Source organism: Zootoca vivipara, chromosome 6, assembly GCF_963506605.1.
Source record: "Zootoca vivipara chromosome 6, rZooViv1.1, whole genome shotgun sequence".
NCBI classification, from domain to species: domain Eukaryota; kingdom Metazoa; phylum Chordata; class Lepidosauria; order Squamata; family Lacertidae; genus Zootoca; species Zootoca vivipara.
Window position 1 is genome coordinate 19,392,862 of NC_083281.1, and position 16,939 is coordinate 19,409,800.

A 16,939-nucleotide genomic window follows, 5' to 3' on the forward strand; every position below is an offset into this window, starting at 1 on the left:
TTCTTTGTGGCTGGGATTTAAATGGCATCACTGAAAAGTCAAACCTAATCCAGCTGAATGTTCAGAACTTTGAACCTCTCTCTCTCTCTCTCTCTCTCTCTCTCTCTCTCTATATATATATATATATATATATATGCGCATGGGGACCCAGGTGGCGCTGTGGGTTAAACCACTGAGCCTAGGGCTTGCTGATCAGAAGGTCGGCGGTTCGAATCCCCGTGACAGGGTGAGCTCCCATTGCTCGGTCCCTGCTCCTGTTAACCTAGCAGTTCGAAAGCACGTCAAAATGCAAGTAGATAAATAGGAACCGCTACAGCGGGAAGGTAAACGGTGTTTCCATGTGCTGCTCTGGTTTGCCAGAAGCGGCTTTGTCATGCTGGCCACATGACCTGGAAGCTGTACGCCGGCTCCCTCGGCCAATAATGCGAGATGAGCGCTGCAACCCCAGAGTCGGTCACGACTGGACCTAATGGTCAGGGGTCCCTTTACCTATATATGCGCATAGGGGAGAGAGAGATTAGTTTGAACTTCCATAATTCCACCAAATCTGATCTGAAGTTCCAAACCCCTGCTCTGTCCCTAAACACACAGTGGGGGTGGCTGACCCACACCCCTCCCTCTTGCTCAACTACTCCAATTGTGAGAAAAGAGCCGTGGGTGAGAAGTGACAGGCCTGGCCTGTGCGCGCAAAAGAATGAGCTGCCCGAGTCCTGAACCTAAATTGCCGCTGCAGGTGAAAGAGGCCACTTCTGAACGCTCCCCTATGTATCGAAGCAGCCAGCCTCAAATCCCTGCACATAGAAATCTAGCACAGCCAGAAGCAGACAGGCTAAAAACTCCCTCCGGGCTTGCTAGATTTTTTTTTTTGCTTGCAGGGTTTGTTTTTCTTGTTCCATGGGGCAGGCCACACAGTTTGTCAATGCTGAAGGTGACAAAGCGAGTCTCCCTTTGCAAGGGGGAGAGAGAGAGAGAAAGCCAAAAACCTGACATCTCCTCCCAAATTAACAAAGTGAATTTCTGTTTCGATGACTGGCTTGGGGAGATGCCAGGATGCAAACCGAGGAACATATAAGTGTGTTCTATTTCTTCTCCACTTCCAAGAACCTGGGCTGCATCTCAGGGGCAGAGCATCTGTTTGGCAGCCAGAAAGCCCCAGGTTCGTTCCTCAGTAGCATTTCCCGCGAGGGCTGAGGATGTCTCCTCTCTGAAACCTCAAAGAGCTGCTGCTGCCAGTCTGTGTAGGCGACACTGAGCTAGATAGGGCAATGGCCCGACTCAGTAGAATGCAGCTTCCTGCGTAACACAACAAAAAGGGCACTTCCCGCAGATTTCTGAGAAATCCGCCTACAACTGGGTTGTCCCCTTCAAGTGCCATCCCTTGATATCCAGTGCCCCGCACAGATTTTTTCCCTTTAGATAAACACCTCCAGAAGGAATATTCTATTAGAGCTGTGCTCGCATGTGCTCCAGGCGTTGGGGAATCATAGTTGGAAGAGACCACAAGGGCCATCCAGTCCAACCCCCTGCCAAGCAGGAAACACCATCAAAGCATTCTTGACATATGCCTGTCAAGCCTCCGCTTAAAGACCTCCAAAGAAGGAGACTCCACCACACTCCTTGGCAGCAAATTCCACTGTCGAACAGCTCTTACTGTCAGAAAGTTCTTCCTAATGTTTAGGTGGAATCTTCTTTCTTGTAGCTTGAATCCATTGCTCCATGTCCGCTTCTCTGGAGCAGCAGAAAACAACCTTTCACCCTCTTCTATATGACATCCTTTTATATATTTGAACATGGCTATCATATCACCCCTTAACCATCTCTTCTCCAGGCTAAACATGCCCAGCTCCCTAAGCCGTTCCCCATAAGGCATCGTTTCCAGGCCTTTGACCATTTTGGTTGCCCTCCTCTGGATACGTTCCAGCTTGTCAGTATCCTTCTTGAACTGTGGTGCCCAGAACTGGACACAGTATTCCAGGTGAGGTCTGACCAGAGCGGAATACAGTGGTAGTATTACTTCCCTTGATCTAGATGCTATTCTCCTATTGATGCAGCCCAGAATTGCATTGGCTTTTTAACTGCTGCATCACACTGTTGACTCATGTCAAGTTTGTGGTCTACCAAAACTCCTAGATCTTTTGGAGTTGCAATCCAAAATATCTGGAGGTTGGAAGACGCTGTAGGTTGTGGAAATTAAGGCATAAACACACACAGTCTGGTCCCTGACCCAAGGAGCTTGCATGGGAGCACTGGAAGTGGCGAGGAGGAAATAAATGATGGAAGAACATTTGAGTGAGGGCAGCTGCACAGCCTTTGCTGAGCAAATCTCCTGCTCCCTGTGCTCTCCAAAGATCTCCCTCCCCTCCGTCAACCTTTACCCGAATTGCATTGTCCCACCATAAACTGCCCTTCTTGCCTTTGCTTGCCCCATGACACCTCTTCCTCCCCTCTTTATCTCTCCTGTTGTCAACATACCTGCCATATTTTTAGTATTTACCTGGCTATTCTGAGTTTCAGTAAGTCGCCCACCCCATCCCACCCCCCATTAGAACAAAGCGTCAAGCATTTTATGGTGTTTGTCTGACCTTCCTGCTGGAGTAGTCACCTTCTCGGCCCGGCCCATTGCTCACCCACCATCCCTGTCCACATGTGACCGGACTGTAGGGAAATAGCCCAGAAAGGTGAAGGGACACACTCAGCACTTTTAAAGAAAAGGCAAGTGAGAGGAGACATGAGAGAAGTTTATAAAAGCATGGTGAAAATTGGAGGGAGGGAGGTTTTTCTTCCTCTCTCCTCATAACACTAGAACTCATGCGCATTCAAGGAAGCTGAATGTTGGAAGATTCAGGGCAGATAAAAGAAAAAGATTTCTCCGCACAGTGCAAAGTTAAACATTGTGTTGCAGGGGGTTGGACTAGATGGCCCCTGGCGGTCCCTTCCAACTCTTCTATTCTACTCTATGGCACGGCACAGAAAAAAAAGACAGCCGCAACAACAACAAAAAGCAACCTTTCCCCACTTCCTACCGCGAGATGCTTCCAATCCAGATTCCAAAAGTGGGCATTTCTAAAGCCTTCGCAATGCATGTTGTGGAGCTGTACTCTTGTGTGCTATCAACCACCAGCCAGCCAAGCTCAGAGCCGAACTGTGGAAAGCGAGGGCATCAATATGGCAGAAGGGTAAACACAGATGACCCCTCTGACACACACACACACACACACACACACACACACACACACACACACACACACACACCAGTCTCCAAGACAAGAAAACGGCAGGAGACCTTGCCAGTCCAAAAAGATGACTCAGCACCGTCAACTGCACCAGGGTCTGACTCAGCAAGTCTGTGAAGGCAGGGAGGTCTGGAATGTCAAGACAAGGAGAGGGTTGGCATGGAAGCATGGATAAAAAAATTACCAAAAAAGGAAGGGGGGTGTTGTAAATGTACAAGCACATGTCTGAAGCAGCACAGGAAGACAGGCCTGACTGACACCATTTTGACTCTCTCTGACCAGAATCACACACACATTTCCACATGACTATCAACTTGGGAGCCATAATCCTGTAAACCAGAGGCTCTGCCAACTGGACATTTCCCCATCAATTGTGCCAGACTACTAGCCATCTCATTCACAAGAAGACTCCTCCGAACAAAAGATAGTGATCAACTTTTAGGAAACTGTTAATTTCTCTTTGTGTTTAGGAATTCACACCTGGGAGGGGTGAGAGGAGGATTAGGAGAGGTGTCAAAGGTGCTCAGATTTCTACCTTGAACCCTCCCTTTTCGTGAGGTATTGATTATGTAGCGGTGATGTAGGAATGATGTATTATGGGGGTGTTTCTTGGTGATGGGAAAACTGATAAAAAGTGGAGGTTCTCTTTTGTTCTGTGTTCCTTCCTTGCTCTCCTGCATGAGGGGAAGGACCCTGTCGCAACAGCAAAAATAAAGGCTTTGCTTCTCAAAATTCTCTGGTTGGCCTCTTATATTCTCCGACCGATGGAGAACCCAATAGGGGAATAAGAGCAGATTTTTGCTTATTACAGGGAGGGTCCAAGAATGTTGACATTTTTTGTGACAGCCCCCCACCAGCTGCTGTTTGAATACTTGGTCAAAAGACGCGGCGTTCAGGGATGAGAATTTTCCAAGTAGCATGGCTGCTGTTCCTTTCAAGGCCCTCATTTCACCATGGGATGAGGTTATCACCCTCATTTCTATAGTGCTTTATATTTTAAAGGAAAAAAAATCTCAAAGCAGTTTACAACACAGATCACTCCTCTCTCTGAGCAAACGGAATCCGGAAAGCTCCTTGGTTTTCTGAGGGGCTCTGGGCAGTGAAGCCAGCTGGGCGTCTGTCAGAGTGCAAATGACGCCCATTGTGCATTGACCCAACAGAGGGGCGAGGGCTCAGCCTCCCCTGCCACGTGGCTGCAGCAGGGGCAGCAGCAAAGAGATTCTCACTCTCAGCCCAGATCTGCTGCATGGTCTAAACCACGGAGCCTCTTGGGCTTGCAGATCAGAAGGTCGGCGGTTCAAATCCCCGCAGCGGGGTGAGCTCCCGTTGCTCGGTCCCAGCTCCTGCCAACCTAGCAGTTTGAAAGCACACCTGTGTAAGTAGATAAATAGGTACTGCCGTGGCGGGAAGGTAAACAGTGTTTCTGTGCGCTTTGGTTTCCGTCACGGTGTTCCATTGTGCCAGAAGCAGTTTAGTCATGCTGGCCACATGACCCTGGAAGCTGTCTGTGGACAAACGCCGGCTCCCTCAGTCTGAAAGTGAGATGAGCGCCGCAACCCCATAGTTGCCTTTGACTGGACTTAACCGTCCAGGGGTCCTTTAAAGGTAAAGGTTAAAGGGACCCCTGACCGTTAGGTCCAGTCATGGATGACTCTGGGGTTGTGCACTCATCTTGCTCTATAGGCCAAGGGAGCCGGCGTTTGTCCACAGACAGCTTCCAGGGTTATGTGGCCAGCGTGAGTAAGCCACTTCTGGCGAACCAGAGCAGCGCACAGAAACACTGTTTACCTTCCCGCCGGAGCGGTACCTATTTATCTACTTGCACTTGGCGTGCTTTCGAACTGCTAGGTGGGCAGGAGCAGGGAACGAGCAACGGGAGCTCACCCCATCACGGGGATTCGAAACGCTGACCTTCTGATCGGCAAGCCCTAGTGCTCAGTGGTTTAACTCACAGTGCCACCAGCATCCCCAAGAAAGAGGGGTCCTTTACCTGCATCCCCAGTTGAGCTGCCCACACTGTAAATCAGCTGGACTAGACTAATGTATCACTGACAACGGACCAGTCAGCAACCCGCTGTGAGAGCTGTACAAATCACTCTGGAGGGCAAAATCACTCGAATCCGTGATGAGCTTGAGGCCATGGCTGGTTCAGGTCCGTCGGGGGTTCCTTGGCACAACAGCGAACTACACCCTGGGGGATGAGTTTCAATTGCTGCAGCCAAACGGTGTGGACAGGTCACTTGTGGCAGTGAGGCTATCAATGTGATACATGTCCATCATAGCTGATTAAATCAAGACGTGGGTGGCGCTGTGGTCTAAACCAGTGTTCCCCAACCCCAGGGCCGCGGCCCGGTGCTGGTCCGTGGATCAATCGGCACCGGGCCGCCCGAGGAACATTAAATACAATTAAATTAAAATTATTAAATCAAAACAATCTAAATAAAATATAAACAATCAACGTCCCCCCCTCAGCGGGCCACAGTAAAATGATCAAACGTTGACTGGTCCGCGGCGATAAAAAGGTTGGGGAGCACTGGTCTAAACCACTGAGCCTCTTGGGCTTGCCGATCGGAAGCTTGGCGGTTTGAATCCCCGTGACGGGGTGAGCTCCCGTTGCTCGGTCCCAGCTCCTGCCAACCTAGCAGTTCGAAAGCACGCCAGTGCAAGTAGATAAATAGGTACTGCTGTGGCTGGAAGGTAAACGGCATTTCCATGCGCTCTGGTTTCCATCACGGTGTCCCATTGTGCCAGAAGCGGTTTAGTCATGCTGGCCACATTACCCAGAAAGCTGTCTGTGGACAAATGCCAGCTCCCTCGGCCTAAAAGCAAGATGAGCACCGCAACCCCACAGTCGCCTTTGACTGGACTTATCTGTCCGGGGGTCCTTTACCTTTTTTTTTACCTAGACGGGGGGAGAACAGTGGAGGCTGGTCCCTTAGGGCTGGTGGGGAAGCCCATCTTGTGCTAAAATTATGGTTTTTAATGGGGATGGGGTTTAAACAGGTGTGTGCTGTTTATTGGGGGCATGTTTTAAATTGTTCTTAAGTGTCATATGTTAATTTGTATTTTTTTGATTTTACAAAGCAGATTAATATTTACAGCCTTTTAAATGTGTGTCGGGTTATCGTTTTGTTGTTTCCATTTTAACTCTTTACTTGCATTTTCACCCTGTGAACCACCCTGAGATCTTGCAACGAAGGGCAGCATATAAATCTAATTAATAATATTTTCTTGCTATTTTATTCAGGGAATTTCATTCATAAAAAGAGAGAAAAAGGAAAGAAAAAAAGCAAGCGAGAAAGAAAGAAAGAAATGCTGATGTATTACCAGACATTAATATACAGGTGTGTATATTCTTATTGTGGGACCCAGGTGGCGCTGTGGGTTAAACCACAGAGTCTAGGGCTTGCTGATCAGAAGGTTGGCGGTTCGAATCCCTGCAATGGGGTGAGCTCCCGTTGCTCGGTCCCAGCTCCTGCCCACCTAGCAGTTCGAAAGCACACCAAAGTGCAAGGAGATAAATAGGGACCGGTCTGGCGGGAAGGTAAACGGCGTTTCCATGCGCTGCTCTGGTTCGCCAGAAGCAGCTTTGTCATGCTGGCCACATGACCCAGAAGCTGTCTGCGGACAAACGCTGACTCCCTCGGCCTATAGAGCGAGATGAGCGCCGCAACCCCAGAGTCGGACATGACTGGACCTGATGGTCAGGGGCCCCTTTACCTTTATATTCTTATTATCCTAATTCCGCAGTTCTATCTTCATTGCAAGGGGTTGGACTAGATGGCCCCTGGGGTCCCTTCCAACTCAGCAGTTCTGTGATTCTATCTCCACTGTCTGAAGCAGTATGTGGGTGAAGACCAGTTGCTGTGGGTCGCAAAGTGGGAGAGTGGCTACTATGCTCGGATCCAGCTCACGGGCTTTCTACGGGCGCCTGGCTGGCCGCCAGGAGAACAGGATGCTGGACTCGATGGGCAACTGTCCGGATCCAGCCAAGTTCCTCTATGCTTCAGAGACTCTGGCAAGGGTGCGGTTCCTCTCCTGCCATAAAGGAAAGGAGCAGGAGGGAGGCAATTGTACCAGAACCGGCCAAGAGAAGAAGCCGCGTGACTTCTTCCTTTATACTGGACGCCAGGAACGGTCGGAAGCATTGCTTGAATTTAACACTAGTCAGCGGACCAAGAATACAGGCCCTCTTTGTGCACGGACAATGGATTTCTAGTTAAATACCGTGATCCTTATGGCACAAATCAACAAGTGGCTTCTGTGACCTGTTAACCCGCCATTGGTCAAGCTTTTGTCATGTGAGGTCATCACAGACATTCTCACTGTAAGGGGTGCCTTCAACGGAATGCTCACCAACAGCGCAACTTCCGGGAGGGGGGGTGAAAGCACACCTGGAAGGAGTACAGGGCAGGTGGGCAGGGTTTGGGGAGGGGTGTCAAAAGGCAAAATGCCGAAGGGAAGGGGGCAGGGGGTACAGGGCACAGGGGGTTGAACAGAGCTCCTTTGCACTCCAGTAACGATGTGTCACGTATTTGGGGGGAAGCAGCTTCCAGGACAGAGGGTTATGGATTCCTTGCCAAGCTGAGATTCTGGCTGTGTATCCGTTACCGGTTTGTGTACACATTACCGGCTTCAAATGCAGCTAGGTCATTCTCAATTAGGACCAAAGCTGGTTTTGGGGGGAAACACATCGAAACAACAAGATAGCTATGGATTGCAGCCAACATCACATTATCACCACTTCCCAAACTGCCAATGGGAGCGAGTGGGATGCAGAGCTTAACAGGAGTGTTAAGGCTGTCCCCATCAGTCTTATTTTAGGAACTGGGAACAAAGAGATTCGCCGAACCAGAGGGCTGGTGTTCACTGGAACTGATAGGGCAAAAGGTAGGGAGCCCAACAGCAGGTGGCGCCAGAGCCAACAGCAGGAAGAAGCTTTGTCCCATTCTTCTCCCTGCAGAGTCCTGCAAGGGCAACACAGGAGGAGACTAAAGGGGGAAGCTGGCTGCCAGCGCCACCCCCTGGACTGGTTGCTAAGTTAGAAGGCAGGTAATAAATAAATAAATAAATAAATAAATAAATAAATAATAATTTATTATGATCAAAGACCAGTTCAAGAAGCACAACTGAGACTACTTTCACAAAAGTGAAATAGACATTTAAACAGTATACAATTTCAACTTATAGATTAAAATTAAAATAGTCGCCTGTACACGAAATGACCTAAGATTAGACTAACATGCAGGCTGACCCTGGGAGACCCAGGAGGCCGGGAACGGCAGTTTTCCGGGGGGTGTTCTGCGCCTACAAATCTGCGTGCAAAATCTGGCGACCATCCAGGTCGTCTTGTGATTTTTGCCTAAGAGGAGAAAATTGAGTTTTGGCTTATCCAGAAGGTCAGCAAGCCTCACCAGATGGGGGTCAATGGTATCTCTACATGCCTCATCGTAAAAAGGACATCTAAAAAAATAAGTGTTCAGGGCTTCCTATTTCCCTGGGAAATATGTCTCTGGGCATACGGGACTTTTCCAAAAGATCCTTCCAGAACCGGCGAGCGCAGAGCCAAACTTCTGGCGAGAGTAAAGGCCCTAGAAGGCCGGTAAATTGGGACTAAGAGCAAAGGCTGGTGGGGCAGTGCCCCATTTTCTTTAATGGACCAGCCTCTTCTGAGAATAGCCTTGTTTTTATGCAGGAACAGTCTTAAGATTTTATCATTGCTGCAAAAACTGTCGTCGCCAACCTGGTGCCCTCCAGATGTTTTGGATCGCAACTCCCAGCGATGCCAGCTAGGGATGCTGGGCACTAGGTTGGCAATGGCTGAGGCAGAACCACAAATAGTCTTAGAGCGCCTTAAAGACCAGCCCATCCAGCATTTTGTGGACCAGAGTCTACTCCATCCGATGCACAAAGCAGATATTCTGGCAGGCGTCTTGTTGTGTTTTTAATTAGGGTCCCAAGATGATGAGGGGTTTTTTTTTTACTATTATTAATCTGTTGTTCCTGCGGTGCTTTATGGATGTTTCAGATTGTATTTGAAAAAAACTCATGGTACTCAGGCGGGGAGAGAGAGAAATATATCACAGAAACGCTGGGTGGATGGGTTTTATTGCACATTTATAATCAAAATGAAAACAAAGGATATGATGCTAATTTAAAAAGAATGGCATTGTGGAACATTCTTTCACCAGCGTTTAGCTTGCAAGCCATTCTCGCTCGTCTTGGGCTGTTCAGACATTTGGGAAATATCTATACCAAAATAAAGGTGTTTGAGCCGTGGAACAGGTCAGTCTCAAGAGCAATGGGAGGCAGGCATTTGACTAAACCTCAGCTTTAGGGGCTGTTCCAGAAAGACCACTCTCTAGACCAGCGGTTCCCAAAGTGCTGCCCCCCCCACCGGAAGGGGATTCCTTAGGTGGGTGCTAAGAGGCAAGGGGGAGGTAGGGGGTCACTAGAGATGTAAATATCAGACTTTGAAAAGCTGGTATCCTGGGATCAAGTTCATCCACGTCGAGTTAATTAAACTAACTAGCTTCCATTGGATATTGAATAAACGTGCAATTCATTGTTACCTTCTACCTTCCAAAATGAAGCAGCCCAAATCTGGGACACCATCTTTGGGGTCATCACTCCCGCGTGAGACATGTGACCCACAGGAGATTGCAACCCCCCAAAGCACTTTTCAGGCACAGCACCCCAAAACATGTGTTTTGGGGAGGCTTGCAAGATCGCTGCCCCGCAAAAGTCCTTTTTGGGGGGCATCCCAAAAAACCTGCAGCCCGAGATCACAGCAGCCATTTCGGCCACTGTCCACTTGTGAGAAAAAACAGGATGCCCCATTTTTCCAGGGAAGCTGACTGGCATGCTGTTACTGCTTTGAATTTTATTGTGTTACTATCTTTCTTGGTCAGTCACGCATATTGCTATTCTGAATAATGCTAGGGTAGCAGGTATTAGAGAATCAAGGAGGCTGCAGCCCAGTAAAGTTTGGGAATCTTGGCTCTAGACCCTCCAGCACCCAGCTCTGCTACGCCTTAAGTTTTGGGGAAATCTGAGGTTTCTAAGCTCTTCTATTCCCGCCCATCAAACGTGGTCAATACAAAAGCTTTGAGGGTATGTTTTAATTCTGCCGCAAACAGCAGAATAACATAGCTGCTGGGATCAGGTCACAAACCATCTCGCAAAGCATTCTTACAGTGGCCAGCCAGACACTGACAACAGCATCTACCATACAGGAAAAGAAGGAAGCATGTATGTTTGTCTAAAGGAGATTCCAGGCCTTAAAAGATTGAATGGGCAGAGGCGAGGGGCTTCTGTGTGGTTATCTGTGGGTGAAAGAACGAGAGCAGGTGGGAGGAAGCTTTGACCCTACAGATTTTGCCAAACCACAACTCCCATCAGCTCTGGCCATTGGCCATGCTTCCCAGGGATTATGGGAGTTGTAGTTCAGCAATGTCTGGAGGGCCAAAGTTTCCCTCCCTCTGAACTAGAGGACTGGCTTCCAGGAGCAAGGGTAAATAAACAAGATATCTCAAGTATCTCAAGAAGTGTGCATGCACACGAAAGCTTATACCAAGAACAAACTTAGTTGATCTCTAAGGTGCTACTGGAGAATTTTTTAAATTTTTTAAAAAATATTTACACAAGATATGTATTTCTTTGAGCCCCTTACCCTCGGTTTACAAGTTAAGTTTACACCTTCCTTCACCAACTACTCCCCAGGACTCCGGCGTATATGCAAACACCTCTCTGAAGAAGAATATAAACCAAATCATCCCCAGACTGTCACCGTTTTGCAGGCGGGCTTCAGTCACATACGGGAAATTGAGGTTTGTGCAACTGAGGTGGCTTAAAGTGCTCTGTCGCAACAAGCAGGAGTTTTTGCAGTTAGGAAAGTGACAGGAAAGACAATAAAAAGCATGGAATAGTAACTGATTGGCGGGAAGACAAATAACCTCCCCACAACAAATCAGGGTGGAAGTTCATTGGCATACAACCTCCCAGCAAACAGACCAGCGAAGAGAGGACTTCGTATGACCTCCGAGCAAACCAATCAGGATGCATGGTCCATAAGCAGTTTCCCTACAGGGACCCCAAGTTTGCAACCAGAATTATGCGCTGATAAATCAGTACATGCACTGACATTCTTTATTCCCATCACGCACACATGCTAGACTACTCTGTGGGCTATGCATCTACCACAGTTTTAACTTGGAGCTGCATTGATATATTTTTTATTTTAAATAAGACAGAATTCTCCTCCTGCATTAATATTTCATGCTTAATCGCCGAATAGCTGCCATTTCAACCACAGGCGGTGAAAGATTTAAGAACTTTCCCCGCACTGAAATAAGCATTTATTTACCACGGAGAGGGGAGAACGAATGGCAGTTCTCTTTTTCCACCCCCAATCTCTTCTCCTTTTGAGACCCCTCCCAGTGTACTGGGGGTGGTGTCCTCGACAATCTCTCTACCCCATCACCCCCCCCCAAAAAAAGCCTGGCTTTCAAAGCAAAAATGGTGCATCTGCAGCAGCACAACCGGGTGCCTTCATTTGCCCCGGCTGCAACAAAACATGTCTCTCCTGTATCAGTCTTTACAGCCACAGCAGGCACTGTGATTCTCCAACGGTTTGACTTCACCCACAAAGGCGCACTCCTCCATTGTCTCCTAAGACCAGGCATCCCCAAACTGCGGCCCTCCAAATGTTTTGGCCTACAACTCCCATGACCCCTAGCTAACAGGACCAGTGGTCGGGGAAGATGGGAATTGTAGTCCAAAACATCTGGAGGGCCAAAGTTTGGGGATGCCTGCCTAAGACAGACGGATACCAAACAACAACAACCAGCAAGTTACTGGATGCATTTGGAAATGATTTTGTTCCGTTTGGAGAGAGAGTGTATTTTATTTATTGCATTCACACCCCACCTTATCCTGCAAGGAGCTCAAGGTGGCGTACATGAATCTACACCGCCACGTGTAATCTCCACAACAACCCTGTGAGGTAGGCTAGATCAAGAAGCAGTGACTGGCCTAGTGAGCTTCACGGCTGAGTGGGGATTTGAACCCAAGACCCAGAGGTCCTAGTCTGACACTTCACCACAGGGATGCTCGTAGCTCAGATGACAAGCTCATAGGTGTTGAAACATCCTGAGCTTGTCATCTGGGGCCTTTCTCTGTGTACCTCCTCCCCAAGAGGTTTGGAGGGTGGTAGCAAGAGAATGGGCCTTTTCTGTGGTGGCTCCCCATTTTGGAGAATGCTCTCCCCAGAGAGGCTCACCTGGTGCCATAATTACATGTCTATAAGCGCCAGGCAAAACGTTTCCTCTTTACCAAGGGCCTTCAGCCATTAAATAATCTAGGGCTTGTTAAAGGTCAGGTAGACAACCGTTATTATGATTTTTTGATTACTGTGCTTTGTTTTATGTTGTTGTTGTTGTTGTTGTTGTTGTTGTTGTTGTTGTTGTTATTCTCTGTAAAATATGTTTTTAATGTTGCACACTGCCCTGGTTTTTTTATAATGGGTGGCATATAAATCTAAATAATAATAATAATAATAATAATAATAATAATAATAGTAATAGTAATAATAATGAACAATCAACTTGACAGTGCTGACTTCAACCTCTGCAATGGGAAAGGAAACAGTTATCTCGATTCAGACCTCAGTGAAGAGAGTTGAACCGCAATTCAGTGGTTTCACACAGAGCCCCGCTTTTAAGTTTCTTTCCCCAAGTATGCCCAATAACTGGGGGCCTGTGTTTGTGAACCCCTTGTACGCTCATTTAATTACCCCTCTCCCATGAGTTGTCCACCTCCAACTGCTGTTGCCCCACAATCTCTACTCCTTAACTCCATAGATTTTTGATGCAATCGTTGCAGCTCTCCTGTTCCAGTTTTCAAATTACAGCAGTAGCTCGGTTTAAGAACAGCTCTGTTTACGAACTATTCGGTTTACGAACTCTGCAAAACCGGAAGTGGTGTCCCGGTTTGCGAACTTTACCTCGGTCTAAGAACGGAAGCCGAACGGTGGAAGGGTACCAGCAGCAGGAGGCCTCATTAGGGAAAGCGCACCCCGGTTTAAGAACGGTTTCGTTTTAAGAACGGACTTCCAGAACGGATTACCATAAGTTTGTAAACCAAGGTACCACTGTACAGGGAATCTCCATGCTTCCATTCAAGCCCAACACAAGGGGTAACTCCTCCCACACGGCTCACTGCAATCCGGAACAAAATAAAAAAAATCTTTCCAGTAGCACCTTAGAGACCAAGTAAGTTTGTCACTGGTATGAGTTTTCGTGTGCATGCACACTTCTTCAGATAAACTGAAACAGACGTCACCAGACCCTTATATATAGTGAGAGGGTGGGGAGGGTATTACTCAGAAGGGTGGTGGGAATGGGTGATTGGCTGATAGGTGTGGTAAACCTGTTGACGACTGTTAACGACTGCAATTGGTCTTACAGGAAAAAGCAAGGGTTGAGATGGCTAAAATTGCTTTATCATGTATAATGAAATAAGAATCCAATGTCTCTATTCAGACCAGGTCTCTCCGTGGTTTTAAGTTTGGTAATAAATTGCAATTCAGCAACTTCTCTTTCCAGTCTATAAGAATACTGTAATAAGATTTGCAATTTATTACCAAACTTAAACCATGGAGAGACCTTTTAAATGTGTGTCAGGTTATTGTTTTGTTGTTTTCATTTTAACTCTTTACTTGTGTTTTCACCTTGTGTTTTTACCCTCTGAACATTGGGCTTACTGAGATTAGCACTCTTCCGCCTCACTCCTTCTTAAGCTGCACACACTGTAAATAGACTCAGATTTGGCAGCAGAAGCCAAGAATTGTCTGGGCTGGACCGGACCTGTGGTGCTCATCTAAGCCTGCATCCCCCTTCCAACAGCAGCCAGCAGCTTATGGAACACAGAGCTAGACTGCTCCTGGAGAGAGAGGTTCAGCAATAACAGCATTTTCCCACAGGTCTTCAAAGTCTCTTCCCGCCCCGCCCCGCCCACTGCAAAGCTGAAGCTTCAATTGCTTGGAGAAAGGAAGGGTGCAAGAGAATCATAAGCCAGTGTGTTCAACAATAGATTCTTTCAGACTATGTGATCGGTTCCAAACCTGGTGGCAGTGAGTTCCACTGGCACACACCCTACTATCGCATGATTTGCACGTGCACCCGCGCACATATTGTGAGCAACGCACGTTTGCCCAACCCAAAATCCTTCCCACCCTTTCTCCCCACACTCGCACACAGTCACCAATCAACCCCCAACCCCAGACCCCGGGAGAGAACCCAGGAGTCCGAGCATTGTCCTCCCCGCCCCCCAAGAACTTGCCCTGTGTAACCGACAAGAAGGACCCGGGCGGACGGGCCAGCCAGTGGGGTGGCTGCCTTGAAGTTCAAGGGGTGGGCTGGAGAAGGGAGCGGCGACTCAAGACGAACCGCCAGGAGGAAAAAACGGCGAGGCTAGATCCCCCGGGTTTCGAAGGCGCACAGGCATTTCTCGCAAGCCCATTAATAAAACCGCAGAGAAACCAACTCGTCGTCGGTCTCCCGATCCCTTTACAGCCTTGCTGGGCTTAAAGCCCCCGCTTTCCCCTTTCAAAAAATGAAATAAATCTTTGCTCTCCGGTGGACAACACAAGATATGGGGGGAACCAGAAACACAGGCAGACGATACAGAAGCGCTCCCCCCCCCAGCCACGCCGCTCTCCAATAACATTGCAGAAGGACCCTTCCCCCCAAGGCAGCCACGCGTTTACACCGCTGCAACTCGTCGGGTGCAGCAGGATCGCAGCCTTGATGCGCGCGCCCCGCACCCGAAAACCACACTAGAGAAGCGGGGGAGGAAGAATCGCGACGGTTCGCCCTCTCCTTCCATTTTAACCCTTTCACGCCCACCAACAGCACCACGGTACGTACGGACCTTTTCCTCGCGCGAAGCCCCCCTCCCCTTGCAAAGCCCGCCCCCCCCATCTCCCGTGAATGCTGTCTCGAGTCTCCTTCGCCCCCGAACCTACTGGATAGATCAACCCAGCACCTCCCCCGAACAGGATCGGACCGGATCCCCGCGCAGGGATGTCCGGCAAAGGCCACCGCCGGGGCGGACAATGGGGCTTCCCCTCTCTCACTCACCAGCTGGTCCTCCGGAGCCGCGTCGCCGCCTCCAGCCTCGACATCGCCCTGCTTGCTCGGGGATTCGGCGGCGAGGCGCAGCGCCTGCCGGACACGGCGCTCCTGGCGCTCGCGGAGCAGATGCAGCTCGCACAAGCCGGCCAAGGTGCCCTCCAGCCAGCCGCGGAGCCGGCTCCGCTCCGGGCTGGCGGGGAACGAGAACGCCCGGATCATCCTCCTCCGATGGACAGACAGACGGAGCGCAGCGCCGGGTGCGAGTCCTGCTCCGCCAAGCGCAGCAGCGCTAAAGCGACCCCCGGGTGCGCTCCGGCCGCTGCAGCTCCGGCGCTGTCACCGCCTCATCTGCATAGCAACGTTCATTGGCCAGTCTGCTGGGGCTGATTTGCATGCGCAGCCCTCCATTGGGCGGCCCCGTGTTCCGTGGTCGAACCTCCCATTCAAACAATTGGACCCTCGCTCACCCTGGTGGGTTTTTTGCATAATATCCCTTCCAAAGAAGCCATTGGTTCGCCGGGCTCCGCTTTATTTTTACAAAGCAACGCCCCTCCTGCCCGTCTTATTGGGACCCCGTGATTGAGTTTCGCTGGCCTGGCCGCCCCCAGAGTTAGAAACCACCCCGGCTACCTGATGTTAGGCGTTTGCATGGCCACGCCCCGGAGCCGAGCCATTGGCTGTGCTCCCTTGGTTTCTACAGTTTGGCCCCGCCTTCGAACCAAGCCATTGGCCGGCGGGCAGAAGGCGATCTGCATAGCCGCGCCCTGGACCCGAGTCATTGACTCACCTGCGGTGCCTTATCTGCATGGTAAACCCCGCCCCAGGAATGTTTCAACCATCCACCATTGGTTCGCCCAACCCAGCTTATCTGCATAGCCACGCCCTTCCACTTGCTCCATTGGCTCGCTGGTCCTAAATTACCTACGCAGCCACGCTCACGGTTCAAGCCATTGACGTTCCAGAGTTCCCTCGCTGGAAATGGAGTCATTGACACTAATTCTGTTTCAAAGCTTCCATGAACTCAACTGTCGTCTCGAAATTCCTTTTCCTTTTCCTTCTTCATTCCAACTCCCTGTTGCCGGAGTGTTACATTTGCTCATATGCCTAACCCCCCCCCCAATAAATATTGCTTTGCAATTAATTGGAAGGATCTCCGTCCTGACCATGTCCCGCCTCTCCATTGATAAAATAGTAACCCCGCCCACCAGCGCTTGTGCGCTTTGAACTCTGCTTTGCACTCCCGACCACCCCCGCCCTGCAGTACCACCACCCCCGCCCTGCCCACCATGAATGGAGGAAGCAGATTAGTTTTCTTCCAGGGCTTTCGCACCGCCAACTTTCCTCGCCCGTCTGCCTCAGTCCCTTTTCTCTCAAGATCTGCAGAAAGTGCAATTCTGCATGCATCAAGTGTAAGAGAAGGAGGTGAGACGCCGAACGCCCCTGGGATGGGTGGGTGAGTGAGTCTTAATCCCTTAAAAGACGACGGGGGAACACGTAGGGAACACGCAGTTTAGCAGGAGGCTAGCATCTAACACCCACACCCCTCTCGCCCGAAAAATTAAAGAATTGCAG

At 49.5% G+C, this 16,939-nt stretch overlaps 1 protein-coding gene across 1 annotated transcript in view; it reads right to left on the reverse strand.

The window, feature by feature from the left end:
* Positions 1-15,645, reverse strand: part of DACT3 (dishevelled binding antagonist of beta catenin 3) — a 32,859-nt gene extending 17,214 nt beyond the window's left edge. The window contains exon 1 of the mRNA XM_035117491.2: positions 15,374-15,645. Within this exon, the coding sequence (XP_034973382.1) occupies positions 15,374-15,586 (213 nt within the window). The 5' untranslated portion in view covers positions 15,587-15,645. The remainder of the gene's footprint in view (positions 1-15,373) is intronic.
* Positions 15,646-16,939: the final 1,294 nt, after the last annotated feature.